The sequence below is a fragment of the Periplaneta americana genome, chromosome 16 (assembly GCF_040183065.1).
Source record: "Periplaneta americana isolate PAMFEO1 chromosome 16, P.americana_PAMFEO1_priV1, whole genome shotgun sequence".
In the NCBI taxonomy this organism is placed as follows: Eukaryota; Metazoa; Arthropoda; class Insecta; order Blattodea; family Blattidae; genus Periplaneta; species Periplaneta americana.
The window spans coordinates 4595313-4613576 of record NC_091132.1 but is presented as its reverse complement, the minus strand read 5'-3'; the positions used below and the strand labels follow the sequence as shown (position 1 = coordinate 4613576).

The 18264-nt window shown below is 38.5% G+C and overlaps 1 protein-coding gene across 4 annotated transcripts in view; it reads left to right on the top strand.

Moving 5' to 3' along the window:
• The window catches only part of Set2 (SET domain containing 2), a 118523-nt gene that overhangs the window by 17921 nt on the left and 82338 nt on the right, over nt 1–18264 (top strand). For all 4 annotated transcript variants that reach the window (XM_069812659.1, XM_069812660.1, XM_069812658.1 and 1 more), the window contains 2 exons: nt 3348–5630; nt 5748–5867. In XM_069812659.1, the coding sequence (XP_069668760.1) occupies nt 3415–5630; nt 5748–5867 (2336 nt within the window). In that variant the 5' untranslated portion in view covers nt 3348–3414. The remainder of the gene's footprint in view (nt 1–3347; nt 5631–5747; nt 5868–18264) is intronic.

The following is an 18264-nucleotide window of genomic DNA, read 5'->3' as shown; positions in this document are numbered from 1 at the left end:
TACATTTATCTTCATCCCATACTACTCACAGCTGTCATTTAGCTGCAGTAACATATCCCTTAGTATAGTCTCCTCTTCTGCTAATAACGCTACATCAGCAGCAAATCTTATGCATTTTATTCTTCTTCCTTCTACTATCACCCTTCCTATGTTCTGAAAACGGTTCTTCACTAAATTCTCCAAGTAGATGTTGAGCAGGCTAGGTGATAGAGGGCATCTTTGTCGTACTTCTCTCCCTATTTCACTTTCTTCAGACATTTCTTCTTCTATCCTGACTGTGACTCATTTCATATAAAGATTACTGAACAGCCTTCTCTCTTTCCAATCCACACCTGTTTTTTTTTCAGGATTCCCATCAGTTTATTTCAATCCACTCTGTCAAATGCCTTTTCTAGGTCTGCAAATACTATATACACTTCTTTATTCTTCTTGAGGTATCTTTTGCTGATTGTTCATGGTAGTCCAGTTGCATCTCTCTTACCTTTTCTGTTCCTGAAGCCAAACTGCTCTTCTTCCAACTGTCCTTCCATCTTAGAATATAAACGTCGATTCAGTATTTGCAGAGAAGAATCTTCGCCGAGTGCGATATCAGGCTGATAATCCTGAACGTGTTACATTTCTTGGCATCATTTTTCTTTGGTTTTAGCAACAACATTGTATCCATAAAATCTTCAGGCCATTCGCCTTTCTCATATATTTCATTGCATAATGTTAGAATTTCCTTCTTTTCTTTGCCTAAGCATTTTGCTATTTCAATGGGGATTCCATCAACTGTTGATTTCCCATTTTTCATTTCTCTAAGTGCTAGTTCAACTTCTTCTCTTAAAATGAAAAATCCTTTTTTGTCTTCAGATACGGCTGCCTCGTCATCTGTAACTTACTCATATAGTCAATTTTCTGTCTCATATAACTCTTCTACATATTTCGTCCATGTGTTTAGTATTCCTTGCTTGTCTGTCACTTCATTTCCGATTTTATATTCTGTCAACCACATGGATTTGCTGTTCTTATTTGTGAAGTCCAAAGATTTTACTTTGGGGTGCATTAAATCATATCTTCCTTTTCTCTCTAGAGCCTTTATTTATTTACATTTCTCTTTCATCCAGTCTTCCTTCGCCTTATCAGTTTCTATTCTTAGTTCGTTGTTTAGTTTGCTGTAGTTTCTTCTACCTTCTTCTGTGTTGATGTTTTTCCATTTTCTCCTTTCCTCCATCTTCTCCAACATTTTCCCTGTGATCCAGTGTTTTTTCATTCTCACATCTTCTCTCTGTATCCTATTGTTTCTTCTTCTGTTGTCTTCATACAGGTTTTTAGATGAGTCCAGTACTCATTACTCTTAAGTGTGAATTCTAATGTAGCGGCTTTCTCATGAAAATTTGCTTCAAGTTTTCTTTTCTCTTCATTCTTCAGTTTTCCATGTTTAATTTCTTTGTCACCTGTCTTCTCCTTATCTTCTTTAAACGAATATCTACTTCGTCTATCAGCAGGACATGATCTGAGTTAATATCGGCTCCTGGTAAAATCTTTGCATTTTTTAAGCAATTTCGGAATTTTTTCCTGTACCTGTAGCCTACATAGTCTATCTCAGTCCTGGGCATAAGAGGGAAAGTGAAAGGGACGGAAAAACCCCCGCCTATATCCTTCTCACTTACACCGCCTTATAAACAAATACAGAGTAAGGCTCTGTGCATCAGTGGTGGGTTTCAGGCGACCAGTGAGAGTCGAAAGATTGTAAAAGCTATGATGCCTGCCTCATACAATCTGTCACTGAACTACCTGTCTGCTTGTACCACACCAAAACATAACTGTCTCAGCCAGGGAAGGTGGAGTGGAGAGTTAAGGGGCGATCTGCAGTGGCTCAATCGAGTTAATAGCGCCCATATCTATCTTGTATCTGCTTTCATCCCTTGGGCATGCCCATGTGTATCTTCTTCATTCATGTTGTTGGAATAATGTATATCTAACAATTATTTCATTTCTTTTATAGAAATTCACCAAAGGTTCTCCTCTGTCATTTCTTTTTCTCATTCCAAATTTCCCAACTGTTCTTCCACCTTGTTCTTCTCCTACTACTGCATTCCAGTTGCCCATTAGGATTACGCATGCTTCCTTCTTCACTTTCTCAACTATCTCTTCTATCTTGTCATAGCTTTCTTCGACTTCCTCGTCTGTTAATCCATAACTAAATTCATCATTCACCCTCAATATTATTTTTCTCCACCTCATTTTTTATACTCCCATCATGTCCACAGGAGTCCTCATGTTCCACGTTCCAAATCTCAATCTTTTCTTCTCTATATTGGGTTGCTTCATAATACAGTAGATTTACTCAACCAGCACCAAAGGGACCAGGCTAGTTCTGGATACGAGATTTTGCCGGATAATTGAATAAATACCTGTATGTACAAACAAAAGAGTTCGTTTTTCATGGTGCCAAATGTTGAAACTGCAACTATGCTCTTAACTGAATAAACATAAAAACTGTGTGGATTTTCTTTATTAGAACACATCACAGAACACAAATAATAGCTACATTAATTTTAGTTCGTGCGAACTTTCTAATGTTGCAATACAGACAGCTCGAACATAACTAAATAAACATAAAAACTGTATGGATTTCCTTTATTAGAAGACATCACACAACACAAACAATACACTAATTCTAGATTCGAATATTCACTGAAAACGAAAGTTCGTGCGAACTTCCTAATGTGACAAAACTGATGTCCCAGACTGGCAATGTGGCAAATTTAAACTATTTTTTTTTTGGCCCAGCCAAAAGTGCCATTGTTTTGGTATTGTAGGTTATTTGGGTGCTGGTTACGAGGGATTTACTGCATGCCCTTCCTCAGCATCCCCTCCTGGGCATCGAAATGGGGGAATAATTTATGTCTGGAAAGACTCATCATGCCATGTTTGCAGTTTTTCTTGGGAAGGATAAATGCAGTAGCTTCCTGTTGATTTCCATACACACCTCTCTCTCTTTCGCATCTTAAAAGATCTTAGGGGGCCCCAGTGTGGAGGTGAGAAGAGTAGATTTGTCTAATTAGACCCTCCGAACTTCATAACAATTTATCGCAAGGGTTAAATATCTGTTCTATCAGGGTTTTTGACCCGATCAGAGATCGAAAAATTTAATCAAATCGTACATAAAAGGTATTTGCCCAGAAGTGTATTTCCGACTTCTCATTAATAACCAGAAGTTAAATGCATGAGATGGTAAATCTGAATGTAAACTGCAGTGCTTATTTCTCAGAATCTTAATATGGCAAATAACCTCACTGTATTAACGTCTGAATTGACTGTCATGGATTTACTTTCTGTTAACAGTGGCTTCTTGATTGCAGGTGCTGGCGTCTTTACAATTCACCATGTGAAGAGACTTTGATAGCTTGAGATTGTGTTGCTGGATGTATGGTAATCCGAACAGTGCAAGTGATGGCCCGCAGAAGGAAGGGGGCTGGAGGCAGCAAGGCAGCGACCAAGTCGCAAGCCAAGGCTTCTAGGAAGAGCAATGGCGTGACTGAGGACAGAGTGAACGGATCCCTGATGCCTCCGAGCACGAACGAGTCAGAAGAGTCCTGCGTCAGTCAGGAGGACACTGCGACCCCCCTGTCCTGCCACACCCCTGTCGAGATGTGTCCGGCAGATCCGAGTCTTGGCGAGCCCCCTCCGTTGACTGCGTTTAAAATAAACTCATCGCCACAGCACATCCCTCTGGTGCACAAGAAATTTCGAAAATTCAGACGCATGCTAGAGTCGGGTGATGTTCAGGAACCGCAGCAAAATTGTCTCTCTTCAGTCGAAAAGATGGATCCTAGTGAGACGCAGATCCAGCCAGTGCTGGAGACTCAGGATGAGATGGGGGAGTTAGTGATAGACCAGCAGGAAATGGCACAGGAGGTGCCTGTGGTGTGGGAGGCAGAGGTCGAGGTTGCGGAGGAGACCGTGGTATGTGAGGGGATGGAAATGGACGACACCAGAAGTCAAGACAACCTGCTGGTCGAGGAGGTGGCTAGCCAGGAAAGTGATTACGATCACATGATCGAAGTCAGGGACAGTGAGTTTAGCAACCAGAACGCTCAGGTGATAGTTGTGAGGGAAGACGGCTTTAACAATCACTTCAGCCAAGAGATAATGGACGTGTCAGGGATGGGGGAAGTGTTGTCTCATAGGATAGTGGAATTTAATAACACACAAGATGCTGGGAAGGAAATTGGTCATGGACTACGGGAGGTAATAGCAGTGGGTTGCGAGGACAGCGAAGGCACTGTAAGGGGAGTTGAAGAGTGTAGTCAGGATACGCAGGGGTCAATCAGAGGCATGGAGTTAGAGATGCAGGAGGATGAAGAGTTGCTGAAACCGGCCATATCCGAGAACCTGATGGGTATCATAAAAAGTGTAGACAGTGAACATCAAGCAATGATCTTGCAGGTACCAAATAATCAAGTAACAGATATTAAACATGAGATCGGTGATGAAAATCATAAGAACTTGGAACTAATTTCGTTCGTAGAAGAAGGTAATGAAGATAATAAACCATTATTTAATGATATTGAAATCAAAATGGGTGAAAATGCGGTGTTAAAAGACAATAAGTGTTACGTTGGCTACAATGACATGGCTTTAGTAAATGTGAGAACGAGGAATTACCAGACAGATGTAGGGCTGCAGTTGAATGAGATGGGTGGATTAGGTTTAGGCATGGAATTCGCTGACAAAGAAAGTCGTATAATTATGGAAGAGAAAAGTCTGCAGAAAGCACTCGATAATGTGAAGCTAGAACCTGTAGTTAAGACTGCTGAAGACGAAAAGAAGTTTCAGGCGGAAGAAGACAGTCTTTCGCACATGCAGGAAGTTTCATATGATCAGCAGCTTAATGCGAGAAGTAATGAAGATGAAGTGGAAAGAAAACAAGTTGCGGCATTCCGCAGCCGGAGCGGTAGCACAGACACAACGGGATCAGAGAGCAGCTCCAATTGCAGTTCAGGCGTTCGACGCAGCAATCGAATTCGTTCAATTGGAATAATGAAACAGAGGGCTCAAAATAAGTGTGAAACTGTAGATACAACAGTGACATCTTGTGAGAAAGAAAGTGGCGACAACAAGGCGTGTGAAGGTAGGGACAGTTCAGACTGCTGCTCTGGCACCGATACGCAATCTGACAAAGAAAATATCATCGTAACAAAAGTATCCGCACCTACAATCTCACCGGCGACATTGCATGGGTTGATTACCCCAGCCATTCCAGGATATGATGTCGACAGTTGTAAACCGGTGAAAGTAAAGTCCAGGTGGAGGAGATCCAGTGAGCTAGAGATGGGGGGGAGTCGAAGTAGTGATAGTGAGCTAGCTGCTACACCACCAACACCTAGTTTGTCCCCCAGACCCATGGTTCCAGTACCTTTGAGTCTGTCTCCAAGACCAGGGGCACCGGCCACCCCAAATCCCAGCATTCGACCTGTGATACCTGCTGCCATTCAGAACACAGTGCTGCCTCTAGAACAGGCCAGTGTTGCAGAGGCCAAGAAAGATGCTCGTAGTGAGAAAAAAGAGAGAGAAGACAGGGAGATGGAAGAGAGACTTCGGAATTTTGAAATACTAACTGAAAATGAATATCTCACAGAAAGGTGAGTCCCTCTTATTAATTTATGCTTTGTTATGTAATTCCATTTAGAAGTAGAACATCGACCATGAATCATCAGGGCGTTTTTTAATGTAGAGCTGTGGTGTATTGTGTTTTATAGAACTACAAGTAAAGAAGCTAAACGCATGGTTTGCGATTGTTTCCTTACCAAAGACGAAATTGTTCGTGGAGAGTTGGGGTGCGGGGAAGACTGTTTGAATCGCCTCCTCATGATCGAGTGGTAAGTGTATGTTGCCGTATCAAGTTATCTTCGTAGATATCAATATTGCTTGTGATATGATTAAATAATTAACATATTCTTAATATTTTAGGTATTTTCTCCGTAAAAAAGTAAACAATTATATTCCGAATTTGTTATATCTTAAATGCTTTTAGTGGTAGGTTTTATACCTTACAAGAGGTTTAACAAACCAAACAAAAAGAGCTAGGCCTAAGTGTAAAACACCATACTTACGTAGGAGTCCTATGCATGGTGGAAGTGATATAAGTGTGTAGATTGAAGTGGGCAATAGAATACGTTAAGAAAAAATTAAAGAAACCTGTTACGCATTTTGTAATTAAGTGTGTGTTCAGTTTGAAATTCTATGTAGTTTGGCAAAAGTACCTTCTCAACCCCCTTCTGGTACAGCTCAAGTATGTGTATTATGAAAGTTCGTAATATTGTTTTGCTTCAAGCAAGTTTCTTCTGTAACTATGATATTTCCTAGAAAATCTGGATTCTGCAGACACTGATTACATAGCCATTCACAGAACAACACACGTGGGTGGGAATCATGTGATGATGGACATTGTATGTGCTGATGTAATATGGCCGTAATAACTGTTCTCTAATGTTCTTAGAATAGTCCAGTGCGATACACTAACTTCACGACCAAATTCAACATTTCTTTCTTCCTTGTGACAATCTAATTACATCGTTTATCACTACAATTACGAAAACCAGGTTATTACACTTAGTTTCAGGAATACACCGATAAACTGAAATAAGTCTGTGTCTGTGCATTGGGATATTTCTACCTGGAAATCTTTCTTCATGTAGTCGTCCAGCACCACGAGAATTACAACGTGATTTTATGTAAATTAAAATAATGTCGAGATATTTGTAGTTTGAAAATTTTGGTATGTTATAATACACACCCACTAAATAATTTCGGAAGAAAAGAAAGAATTCCTTTGTCACTTCAACCACTGCTTCTAAGCACTTCACGCATTTTCTAGATAATATAAAAGTCCAGGATAACAGAGAGGGCTTGGAATTGAACGGGTTATATCAGCTGCTTGTCTATGCGGATGACGTGAATGTGTTAGGAGAAAATCCACAAACGATTAGGGAAAACACGGAAATTTTACTGGAAGCAAGTAAAGAGATTGGTTTGGAAGTAAATCCCGAAAAGACAAAGTATATGATTATGTCTCGTGACCAGAATATTGTACGAAATGGAAATATAAAAATTGGAAATTTATCTTTTGAAGAGGTGGAGAAGTTCAAATATCTTGGAGCAACAGTAACAAATATAAATGAAACACAGAATAAATATGGGAAATGCCTGTTATTATTCGGTTGAGAAGCTTTTATCATCCAGTCTGCTATCAAAAAATCTGAAAGTTAGAGTTTATAAAACAGTTATATTACCGATTGTTCTTTATGGTTGTGAAACTTGGACTCTCACTTTGAGAGAGGAACATAGGTTAAGGGTGTTTGAGAATAAGGTGCTTAGGAAAATATTTGGGGCTAAGAGGGATGAAGTTACAGGAGAATGGAGAAAGTTACACAACACAGAACTGCACGCATTGTATTCTTCACCTGACATAATTAGGAACATTAAATCCAGACGTTTGAGATGGGCAGGGTATGTAGCACATATGGGCGAATCCAGAAATGAGTGTTAGTTGGGAGGCCGGAGGGAAAAAGACCTTTGGGAAGGCCGAGACGTAGATGGGAGGATAATATTAAAATGGATTTGAGGGAGGTGGATATGATGATAGAGAATGGATTAATCTTGCTCAGGATAGGAACCAATGGTGGGCTTATGTGAGGGCGGCAATGAACCTCCGGGTTCTTTAAAAGCCAGTAAGTAATATAAAAGTCTGAGGGAAAAGTCATACAAATTGACTGTAACTATGTGGCGTTAGTGGAGGGTGTGACTTATAATATTGAAGGCAAGGAGCCTTGTGACACGTGGATTGTAAACCACTGTTTCTTATTTATGGTCCTGTTGACAAATGGATTCTGTGGAGTTGATGTATTCTAGTTTATATCTTGCACACAATATCACAATCAACATAACATGATCTTCTTTACTGGGAAAGACAACTTGGCCTATTTGTTTGTTTTGTCTATTGCAGTGCGAAACTGTTGAAATTGTCATCTAAAGTTTACAATTTTAATTAAAGTATGGAGTTAGAGAATAAATGTAGGAAGGTTGTACATAGTGCATTTTTGCATCCACTACCCCTACAAAATAAACAAGTTTGCGTCTGGCTCAATCCCAAAGCCAACTGTTTACAGGCATTGAGTAATTCTTGTGGTTATTTTAAGTGCACTGTACATACTTAGGCAAAATTTTTCAGTAAGTTGTTTTGCATGCAACTCTACAGAAGTATTTTAGAGGAGAACGAGAAATTGAATGCAGGTTGGAATAATGTGAAGGTAGCAAGGGATTGAACGTGCGTTGGGGTAGTGTGAAGGTAGCAAGGGATTGAACGTGCGTTGGGGTAATGTGAAGGTAGCAAGGAGTTGAACATGGGTTGGGGTAATGTGAAAGTAGCAAGGGATTGTACGTGGGTTGGGGTAATGTGAAGGTAGGAAGAAGTTGAATGTGGGTTGGGGTAATATGATGTAGCAAGGGGTTGTACGTGGGTTGGGGTAATGTAATGGTAGTAAGGGGTTGAACGTGGGTTGGGGTAATGTGAAGGTAGCAAGGGGTTGAACGTGGGTTGGGGTAATGTGAAAGTAGCAAGGGATTGTACGTGGGTTGGGGTAATGTGAAGGTAGCAAGGAGTTCAACATGGGTTGGGGTAATGTGAAAGTAGCAAGGGATTGTACGTGGGTTGGGGTAATGTGAAGGTAGCAAGGAGTTCAACATGGGTTGGGGTAATGTGAAAGTAGCAAGGGATTGTACGTGGGTTGGGGTAATGTGAAGGTAGCAAGGAGTTCAACATGGGTTGGGGTAATGTGAAAGTAGCAAGGGATTGTACGTGGGTTGGGATAATGTGAAGGTAGGAAGAAGTTGAACGTGGGTTGGGGTAATATGATGTAGCAAGGGGTTGTACGTGGGTTGGGGTAATGTAATGGTAGCAAGGCGTTGAACGTGGGTTGGGGTAATGTGAAGGTAGCAAGGGGTTGAACGTGGGTTGGGGTAATGTGAAGGTAGCAAGGGGTTGAACGTGGGTTGGGGTAATGTGAAGATAGCAAGGGGTTGAACGTGAGTTGGGGTAATGTGAAGGTAGCAAGGGGTTGAACGTGGATTGCGGTAATGTGAAAGTAGCAAGGGATTGTACGTGGATTGGGGTAATGTGAAGGTAGCTAGGGTTTGAACGTGGATTGCGGTAATGTGAAGGTAGCAAGGGGTTGAACATGGATTGGGGTAATGTGAAGGTAGCTAGGGGTTGAACGTGGGTTGAGGTAATGTGAAGATAGCAAGGGGTTGAACGTGGGTTGGGGTAATGTGAAGATAGCAAGAGGTTGGGGTAATGTGAAAATAGCAAGGTGTTGAACATTAAAAAGTTTTGAAGTCTGAACCGTGATGAGGAAGAAAATACCTAACCAAATATGATTGATAACATATAGAAGTGAGTTATTACAAGATGTGTAAACCATGAGAGTGTGTGTTATTTTTATGATACTGATTTCTTTGCCTTTTTCATTTCTTTAAGTAACATTTCACAATGGATTATCTAAAAACTGTTTATTACATAATGAATTTAATATGTTTTAATATTAGAAATTGCTGCTAGATTTCAGCTCTAAATATATTTTATAGACTACAATAACAGTCTGCAGGATTCCGCACAAAAGATCATGTGTTGTTCAAATTAATACCTTAAGAATAATCTGCGAACAATGCAATGAATGGAAAAGTACCTTATATTTACTATTTATCGATTTTGAGAAAGCGTTTAACTCGCTTAATAGAGATTACATATGGAGAACAATAACAAAATTTGGTATACCAGAAAAAATTTGTAGACTAATTAAACTTATGTATGAAAATTATACTTGTAATGTCATACATAAAGGTATGCTGTCAGAAAATAATGACTACATGTGGAGTGAAACAGGATTGTATTCTCTCTCCGATCATATTTCTGATTATTATGAATGATATTATCGAAAGATCTGTTCGCAGTGTTAGAAGAGGTATAAGATGGGGATTATATGATACCTTGGAAGATCTGGATTTCGCTGATATCTGTTTGCTCTCCCATAGTTTTGATGATACGTAGAATAAAGTTAATACTTTATTAGAAGTAATAAAAGGGGCTCATATGAAAATAAACGTAAAGAAAACTAAAGAAATGAGATTAAATAGTAAAAAGACAGATAAAGTTATAATAAATAATAATAACATTGATACTGTTCAAGAATTTAAATATTTGGGTAGTACAATTGACAAGGATGGTGGAACCTTTGAGGATGTAAAGAACCGAATAAAAAATGCAAATAGTGCATTTGTCCAGTTGTACCCAACTACATCTACAAAAATTAAAATCTTTAACAGTAATGTGAAATCAGTCTTATATGGCTGAGAGACATGGAAAACAAGTAAAATTATACAAAATAAACTGCAAACATTTGTTAACAGATGTTTACGAAGAATTAAAAAAATTAGATGGCCAGATATAATCACAAACTCAGAACTATGGAAGATAACAAATCAGAAAAAAATCACAATAGAAATCAAAAGACGAAAATGCAATTCGATAGGGCACACAATCAGGAAAGAAGATGGAGCAGTAGAAAGAATGGCTTTGGATTGGAACCCCCAGGGTAGTAGAACAAGAGGAAGGCCAAAAAATACATGGAAGAGAACAGTTTTGGAGGAAATTGCTAGGGAGGGGAAAACATGGAGCGAAGTGAAGAAATTGGCTACAAATAGGGTCCGATGGAGGCACTTTGTGAATGCCCTATGCTCCTCATGAGGAGATGCAGGAGTTTGATTGATTGATTGACAATAGCAGTCAAATTACGCCACTACTCGGCCAGTCTACAGCCTGAGTTCCATACAATGGCTGGCATTCTAAAGAATGATGCTCTTCCTCTTGCAGTGAGTCATGAGTGAGATTTCACTAGAGTAGAAGTGTGTGGTGTGTAGTTGTGAATGACATTTTATTGGAGAGTTCAGCAGTGTTGACATATTCACTGTGTCTTATAATATTCATCTTGAAGATTTACATCAAGTGCAGAAGGTTGTGTGGCGGAACTGGACAGGCATTTAGACATAAATTTCTTGGTAGTCCATTTCTGACACGAAAATAAATATTAAACTTAGTGGATAAGTTCAATAAAACAGACTTCATGTGCTTTGAGAATAAAAACTTGATGAAATAAGAGTTCCTATGCAATGTAGTCCTCGATAATCTCCTTTCCATACTTGATGTATGTCTTCAAGATGAACTTATGATGATGCAGTGAATAGTGTATCTCATCATTGCACAACATTACTGTACTTCCTAATGAAATCTCATTCACGACTCCACAACTCAACTGTCCTACTCCAACGAAAGCTCACTTACAACTGACTGTAGGGAGGAAGAGCACCATAGGAGAATGCCGGCAATTGCATGGGGCTTGGGCAAAATTTTGGGACTTTCAAATTGCTCAGTTTGTATAAACACCAATGTAATGAGCGTTGTTTTCCAAGTTTGCCCCAGACATATGCAATTTGAAGAGAGTTATATTGTCTGCAAAGTCATGCATTCATAAACAGGGAAGTCAGAAACAGCTGGGCAATAATTTTATCTGAAGTCCTTTCAGTCAGGAACAGACTTTTTACGTGTTATAAATCGACGATATTTTGCCCAAGCCATAAAGAAAACCACACAAAATGTTTTCCTCCTTCTGGGATTAGGCCGAAACATGTCTAGCCATCATGTTTTTGCTGTCTCCATTTCGGAAAAAAATTGTTTCTACCCACCCTAATGTCTGATTCTCTCTTGATGTAAGAGGATAAATCCAGCTGCTGATCTTAAGAATCCCATATCAGCGGATGTTTTCCTTTTATCATTTCTATTCAAAGCCCAATTCTCGCATCCTTAAGTTGCCATTGGCAATGCCATGATTTTGTAGAAAAAATTTTGCGTTCTTTTGTTGTTACCCCATTCGTCTAAATTTGTTCAGTTCATATTTAATATTATTAGCACAATATGACAAATTAAAACCTAGGGGTGCTATGCATAGACATTTCGCTAGCCTGCGCTACGGGCGTGCTAAACTAGGCCCGGATATCGACTGATTACTTGTACAGGATTCATATCATATCACTGGTTTATGTATACGAAAAACGTTAGTTCGCTGATCATCCACTGGAAGCCCACGCTAAGAATATCTATGAATATGGCAAAATTAGAGACTTGTTTATTATGCAATTAAGAATTTTTGTACTTACGGCTTTCAAGGAACCCAGAGGTTTATTGCCGTCCTCACATAAGCCCGCCATCGGTACCTATCCTGAGCAAGATTAATCCAATCTCTATCATCATATCCCACTTCTCTCAAATCCATTTTAATATTCTTCCATCTACGTCTCAGCCTCCCCAAAGGTCTTTTTCCCTCCAGCCTTCCAGCTAACACTCTATATGCATTTCTGGTTTGGCCCATACGTGCTGCATGCCCTGCCCATCTCAAACTTATGGATTTAATGTTCCTAATTATTATGTCAGGTGAAGAATACAATGCGTGCAGTTCTGCGTTGTGTAACATTCTCCATTCTCCTGTAACTTCATCCCTCTTAGCTCCAAATATTTTCCTAAGCACCTTATTCTCAAACACCCTTAACCTATGTTCCTCTCTCAGAGTGAGAGTCCAAGTTTCACAACCATAAAGAACAACAGGTAATATAACTGTTTTATAAATTCTAACTTTCAGGTTTAAAATTCAACAAGTGACAATAATTGTAAATCAAATTTTCTTATGGCAATGAATCATGGGCAAAATGAAAGATGAATCAGAATTGAATGCTTTGAAATGCAATTTATAATGCAAACTTCGGGCTATAGATCTTTCTGCTTGTAAACGAACAAAAAATTAATGAATTTAATATATAGACGAAGGTCAAAGCAGAACTCAGGCACGGAGATGAGATTTCTTTGCAGCATGGTACATGAAACAAGAGGTAGAATAAAGAATAGAGAAATACTTGTTCATATTTTGGGAACTGAAAAATTGGAGGATGAAGTGGAAGGTAACAGAATTATGTGGCTTGAACTGATGGATTACCAAAGAAGATGACACCAACGAATAGGAAAACTGTCACCACGTTTCTTGTTCGCCCTGAGACGAAGGTAGAGCCAGACTTCGAAATATTATAGTTTTCTTTCTATGGCAACAACATCCAATATAGAATTCTTCTTCTTCTTAATAATAATAATAATAATAATAATAATAATAATAATAATAATAATAGAGGGAAGTATTATATGATATTCTTATTGAATTTGGTATTCCCAAGAAACTAGTTCGATTAATTAAAATGTGTCTCAGTGAAACATACAGCAGAGTCCGTATAGGTCAGTTTCTATCTGATCCTTTTCCAATTCACTGCGGGCTAAAGCAGGGAGATGCACTATCACCTTTACTTTTTAACTTCGCTCTAGAATATGCCATTAGGAAAGTTCAGGATAACAGGCAGGGTTTGGAATTGAACGGGTTACATCAGCTGCTTGTCTATGCGGATGACGTGAATATGTTAGGAGAAAATACACAAACGATTAGGGAAAACACGGAAATTTTACTTGAAGCAAGTAAAGCGATCGGTTTGGAAGTAAATCCCGAAAAGACAAAGTATATGATTATGTCTCGTGACCAGAATATTGTACGAAATGGAAATATAAAAATTGGAGATTTATCCTTCGAAGAGGTGGAAAAATTGAAATATCTTGGAGCAACATTAACAAATATAAATGACACTCGGGAGAAAATTAAACGCAGAATAAATATGGGAAATGCGTGTTATTATTCGGTTGAGAAGCTCTTATCATCCAGTCTGCTGTCCAAAAATCTGAAAGTTAGAATTTATAAAACAGTTATATTACTGGTTGTTCTGTATGGTTGTGAAACTTGGACTCTCACTCTGAGAGAGGAACATAGGTTAAGGGTGTTTGAGAATAAGGTGCTTAGGAAAATATTTGGGCCTAATCGGGATGAAGTTACAGGAGAATGGAGAAAGTTACACAACACAGAACTGCACGCATTGTATTCTTCACCTGACATAATTAGGAACATTAAATCCAGACGTTTGAGATGGGCAGGGCATGTAGCACGTATGGGCGAATCTAGAAATGCATATAGAGAGTTAGTTGGGAGACCGGAGGGAAAAATACCTTTAGGGAGGCCGAGACGTAGATGGAAGGATAATATTAAAATGGATTTGAGGGAGGTGGGGTATGATGATAGAGACTGGATTAATCTTGCTCAGGATAGGGACCGATGGCAGGCTTATGTGAGGGCGGCAATGAACCTTCGGGTTCCTTAAAAGCCATTTGTAAGTAAGTAATAATAGGTATTAATTTAAATACGTAACTTGAAATAATGTACTTGAAACGAATTTTTACTGATTTGAATACAACCTGAATTTTTATCGTACTTATAAGGTAAATTGATAAATGATGTGTTTGAATGTTTCCAAAAATGATTGTTTCAGAAAAATTAAATATTACCAATCTGTACAGGAGATAACAACACCAACTGCTAAAAGTATTACTTGCACATATGCCAAGTTTTGTTTGCTAGGACTATTGTTTTTGAATGTGCCTGATTTAGGCTGGATATGACTGTGACTTCATCTCGAAGACATCATGCATAGTACTCGCGTTATGGAATGCGTGCTGGTTCGAGTCCTCATGGGGAAGAAATTTTCTCATAAAATTTCGGCCAGTGTATGGGACGGTGCCCACCCAGCATCATGATGAATTTGGGGAACTATGATAGGAAGCAAAATCCAGTTACGGAAACCAGCTATAATAGCCGAGTGGGTTCTGGTATGGTTCGATAATCGTTCACCTCTGCTGAGGCGTTCTCCCTTCATGGGCTGTCACGCCACAGATTTAATCTTTAATTATTGTGACTTCAGTCAGCATTAAACAAACAGAGATATCCGTTTTTTTTGGTAAATGGGGTTATTATTATTATTATTATTATTATTATTATTATTATTATTATTATTATTATTATTATTATTATTATTTATTACAAATGCTACCACAATCTAGTATATAGTCACGAAGCTCAATACGTAGTAAATATGCATCAATAGACAGTTGCTAACTACTAGGATCGCTACTATCGCCTCATTACCGACAATGCGAAATACTACCTTCACAGTCTATTGTTCCTAGTACCCTCATAAACTCAAGCTTCGTGACTGTATATACTAGACTGTGATGCTACTGCTACTCACTTTAAAGCAGCAAGGATACTGGATATAGGGAAATACCAAAGTAGCATTCTGTTGATTTTATTACCAGAACAAATCTTCAGCTGACATTTAGTGTTACTGTAATCACAAAAAAAGAAATTGGAAGTATTTGCCGTAGCATGCTGTCCCAAGTTCACCTCACATATCTTCTGCCTTGTACTTGGATCCTATATCTCAGTGGTATTCAACCTTTTTTCTCCTCAGACGTTTAGAGACACTTTTCCACTCAAGCTTGTACCCTCAGAGTTGTTAATTCAAATTATACGTAACTATTTCTAAACTTAATTAAACTGAACCATTTATCAGTTACTAAATCACCCATTTCTAAACTATAAAAGATATGATAGCTATTAGCCTAAATATAATTAAAGGAACAACATTACAGATATGGAAAATAAAAGTTATCTTATATTAACGTGAGTGATTTTATCCTGTTGTTGAGATGCCTGATTTTTTTTGCACGCGAGCTCCTCGATTTTTGGTTGAATTTTCTTAGGTGCGAGTATCATATTCTGGATTCAAGCGATTTCTGTGTTTCATTTTGATGTCAGTGCAGAGAAATCCTGCTCACACAAATAAGTAGATGAGAATGGTAGAATGTGTGAATTGGCAGTGTAACTAAGTTTCATATACTCTTTGCGAGCATAAAACCAAAAGTCACAAATTGACAAGTTTTATAATTTTATTTTCAGTTCATATTCAACGGACTTTTCTATCAAACTTTAAGAGAACTTCAGAAAAACTGAAGGCTGTGGTGGAAAACGGATTTGTAATCCAATCATTAGCTCCGATCATTCATGAAACATACAGGCATATTTTAAATTTTACGTACCCTCTAAAAAGTACGGGGTACGTGTACCCCTGGTTGAATACCATTGCTATAGCCTACATAGAGACAACAGCTTATTTCGAATTTTGTAGACAAAAATTAACACACAATGCAGATTTAAGTAAAACTGTATCTAGCAACTTTGTTATTGATTTCGTTTTCCTAAGTAGTGGTTATGAAAAGAAATATGTAGAAAGTACGTCCCCAGAAGTATTTAGTTCAGATCAATACTATAAACTAGAAGAAACTTGTGACTGTACTTTAAGAATTGTAAAAAGACGTACATGAATAATTAATAGGAGCGAATTAATATACGGTACAGTTGAGTGAATTCCGTCAGTTTAAATATTCATGTTGTGCTTTTTACAGAACTTTTTATTGATTAACAAATGTGTCCCAAATTGCATGAATCACAGCTGTCAATGTAGCACAAAAATATATACATAGACATACATTATCCACAAGGGGAGGAAGTAGCAATTTCCACCATAAGTAATTTGAAAGTAACATTCCGTTATTTACATGCTTCAGGTCCTTGCAGTATTTGTATAAAGTATCAGCTGCAGTGATCGTAGCTTGCTTCTAATCTTCTTACTTGAGGTCCAGTGAGCAATACTTAATTTTCAACTTTTTACATATTATATCTACATCCGTAATATATTGATATTATTTATTTTCCGTAAATTTTATACTCATATAATCTATGTCTCGTGACGAGAATATTGTACGAAATGGAAATATAAAAATTGGAAATTTATCTTTTGAAGAGGTGGAGAAGTTCAAATATCTTGGAGCAACAGTAACAAATATGAATGATACTCGGGAGGAAATTAAACACAGAATAAATATCGGAAATGCCTGTTATTATTCGGTTGAGAAGCTTTTATCATCCAGTCTGCTGTCAAAAAATGTGAAAGTTAGAATTTATAAAACAGTTATATTACCGGTTGTTCTTAATGGTTGTGAAACTTGGACTCTCACTTTGAGAGAGGAACAGAGATTAAGGGTGTTTGAGAATAAGGTTCTTAGGAAAATATTTGGGGCTAAGAGGGATGAAGTTACAGGAGAATGAAGAAAGTTACACAACACAGAACTGCACGCATTGTATTCTTCACCTGACATAATTAGGAACATTAAATCCAGAGTTTGAGATGGGCAGGGCATGTAGCACGTATGGGCGAATCTAGAAATGCAGTTGGAAGGCCGGAGGGAAAAAGACCTTAAGGGAGGCCGAGGCGTAGATGGGAAGACAATATTAAAATGAATTTGAGGGAGGTGGGATATGATAGAGAATGGATTAATCTTGCTCAGGATAGGGACCAATGGCGGGCTTGTTTGAGGGCGGCAATGAACCTCCGGGTTCCTTAAAAGCCAGTAAGTAAGTATAATCTGTACAGAATTGTATCATTTGAATTCCATTTCAAAACGCTCATTTATTAAAGAGAGATTATACTGTAGGCAGAAATCTTTGTTTACAAGTTGGTGCTGGTACACGGGAAGTGAAGTCAAGTTAATCACGTGACGGGAAAGGGGATACAGAAGTTGACGTCTCGGCAACTGATATTAGTTAAACTTGGCTATCTCGATTTAGTCAATGAGGAAAAGTTGGAGGGAAGCAGGCTTGCTTCAAGCAGCTGACTCCTGTAAACTTTTTTTCTTTCTGAATTAGGCATTTGGTATAAACAGCATGCCCATAACTGCTTTTTCGATATTAGGGGTACTGAAAAACTTGTAATTCCACAAAAATTTCAAAGTCAAGTTTTGTAACATCACCGAACGTTGGCTCCCAGCAGGGAACACGCGCATGAGATTTGTTTACATGGTCGGCTAGACTGTGTCATTATCGACACGTAACCTGTCGCGTTTATTTACTCACGCAACTTCGATTAATAACATGGGGTTTGGGCCATATGTCATGCTATCCTTGTAAGAATACAGACGGGTTTCGAAATTTTGAAATATGCTGTACTGGTGGGATAGGGATCAAATGTTCATAAACAACAGCGCATCATGCTACTCGTGTTCATTACGGTAGTTGGAATGGCATTACAGCACCACACTAAAATTCCATCAGGTCACATCTATTCTGCTTGGCGGTCGACTTACAACTGCATTACGCGTAACCTCGCTCTCTGTGCGTTAAAGATATCACT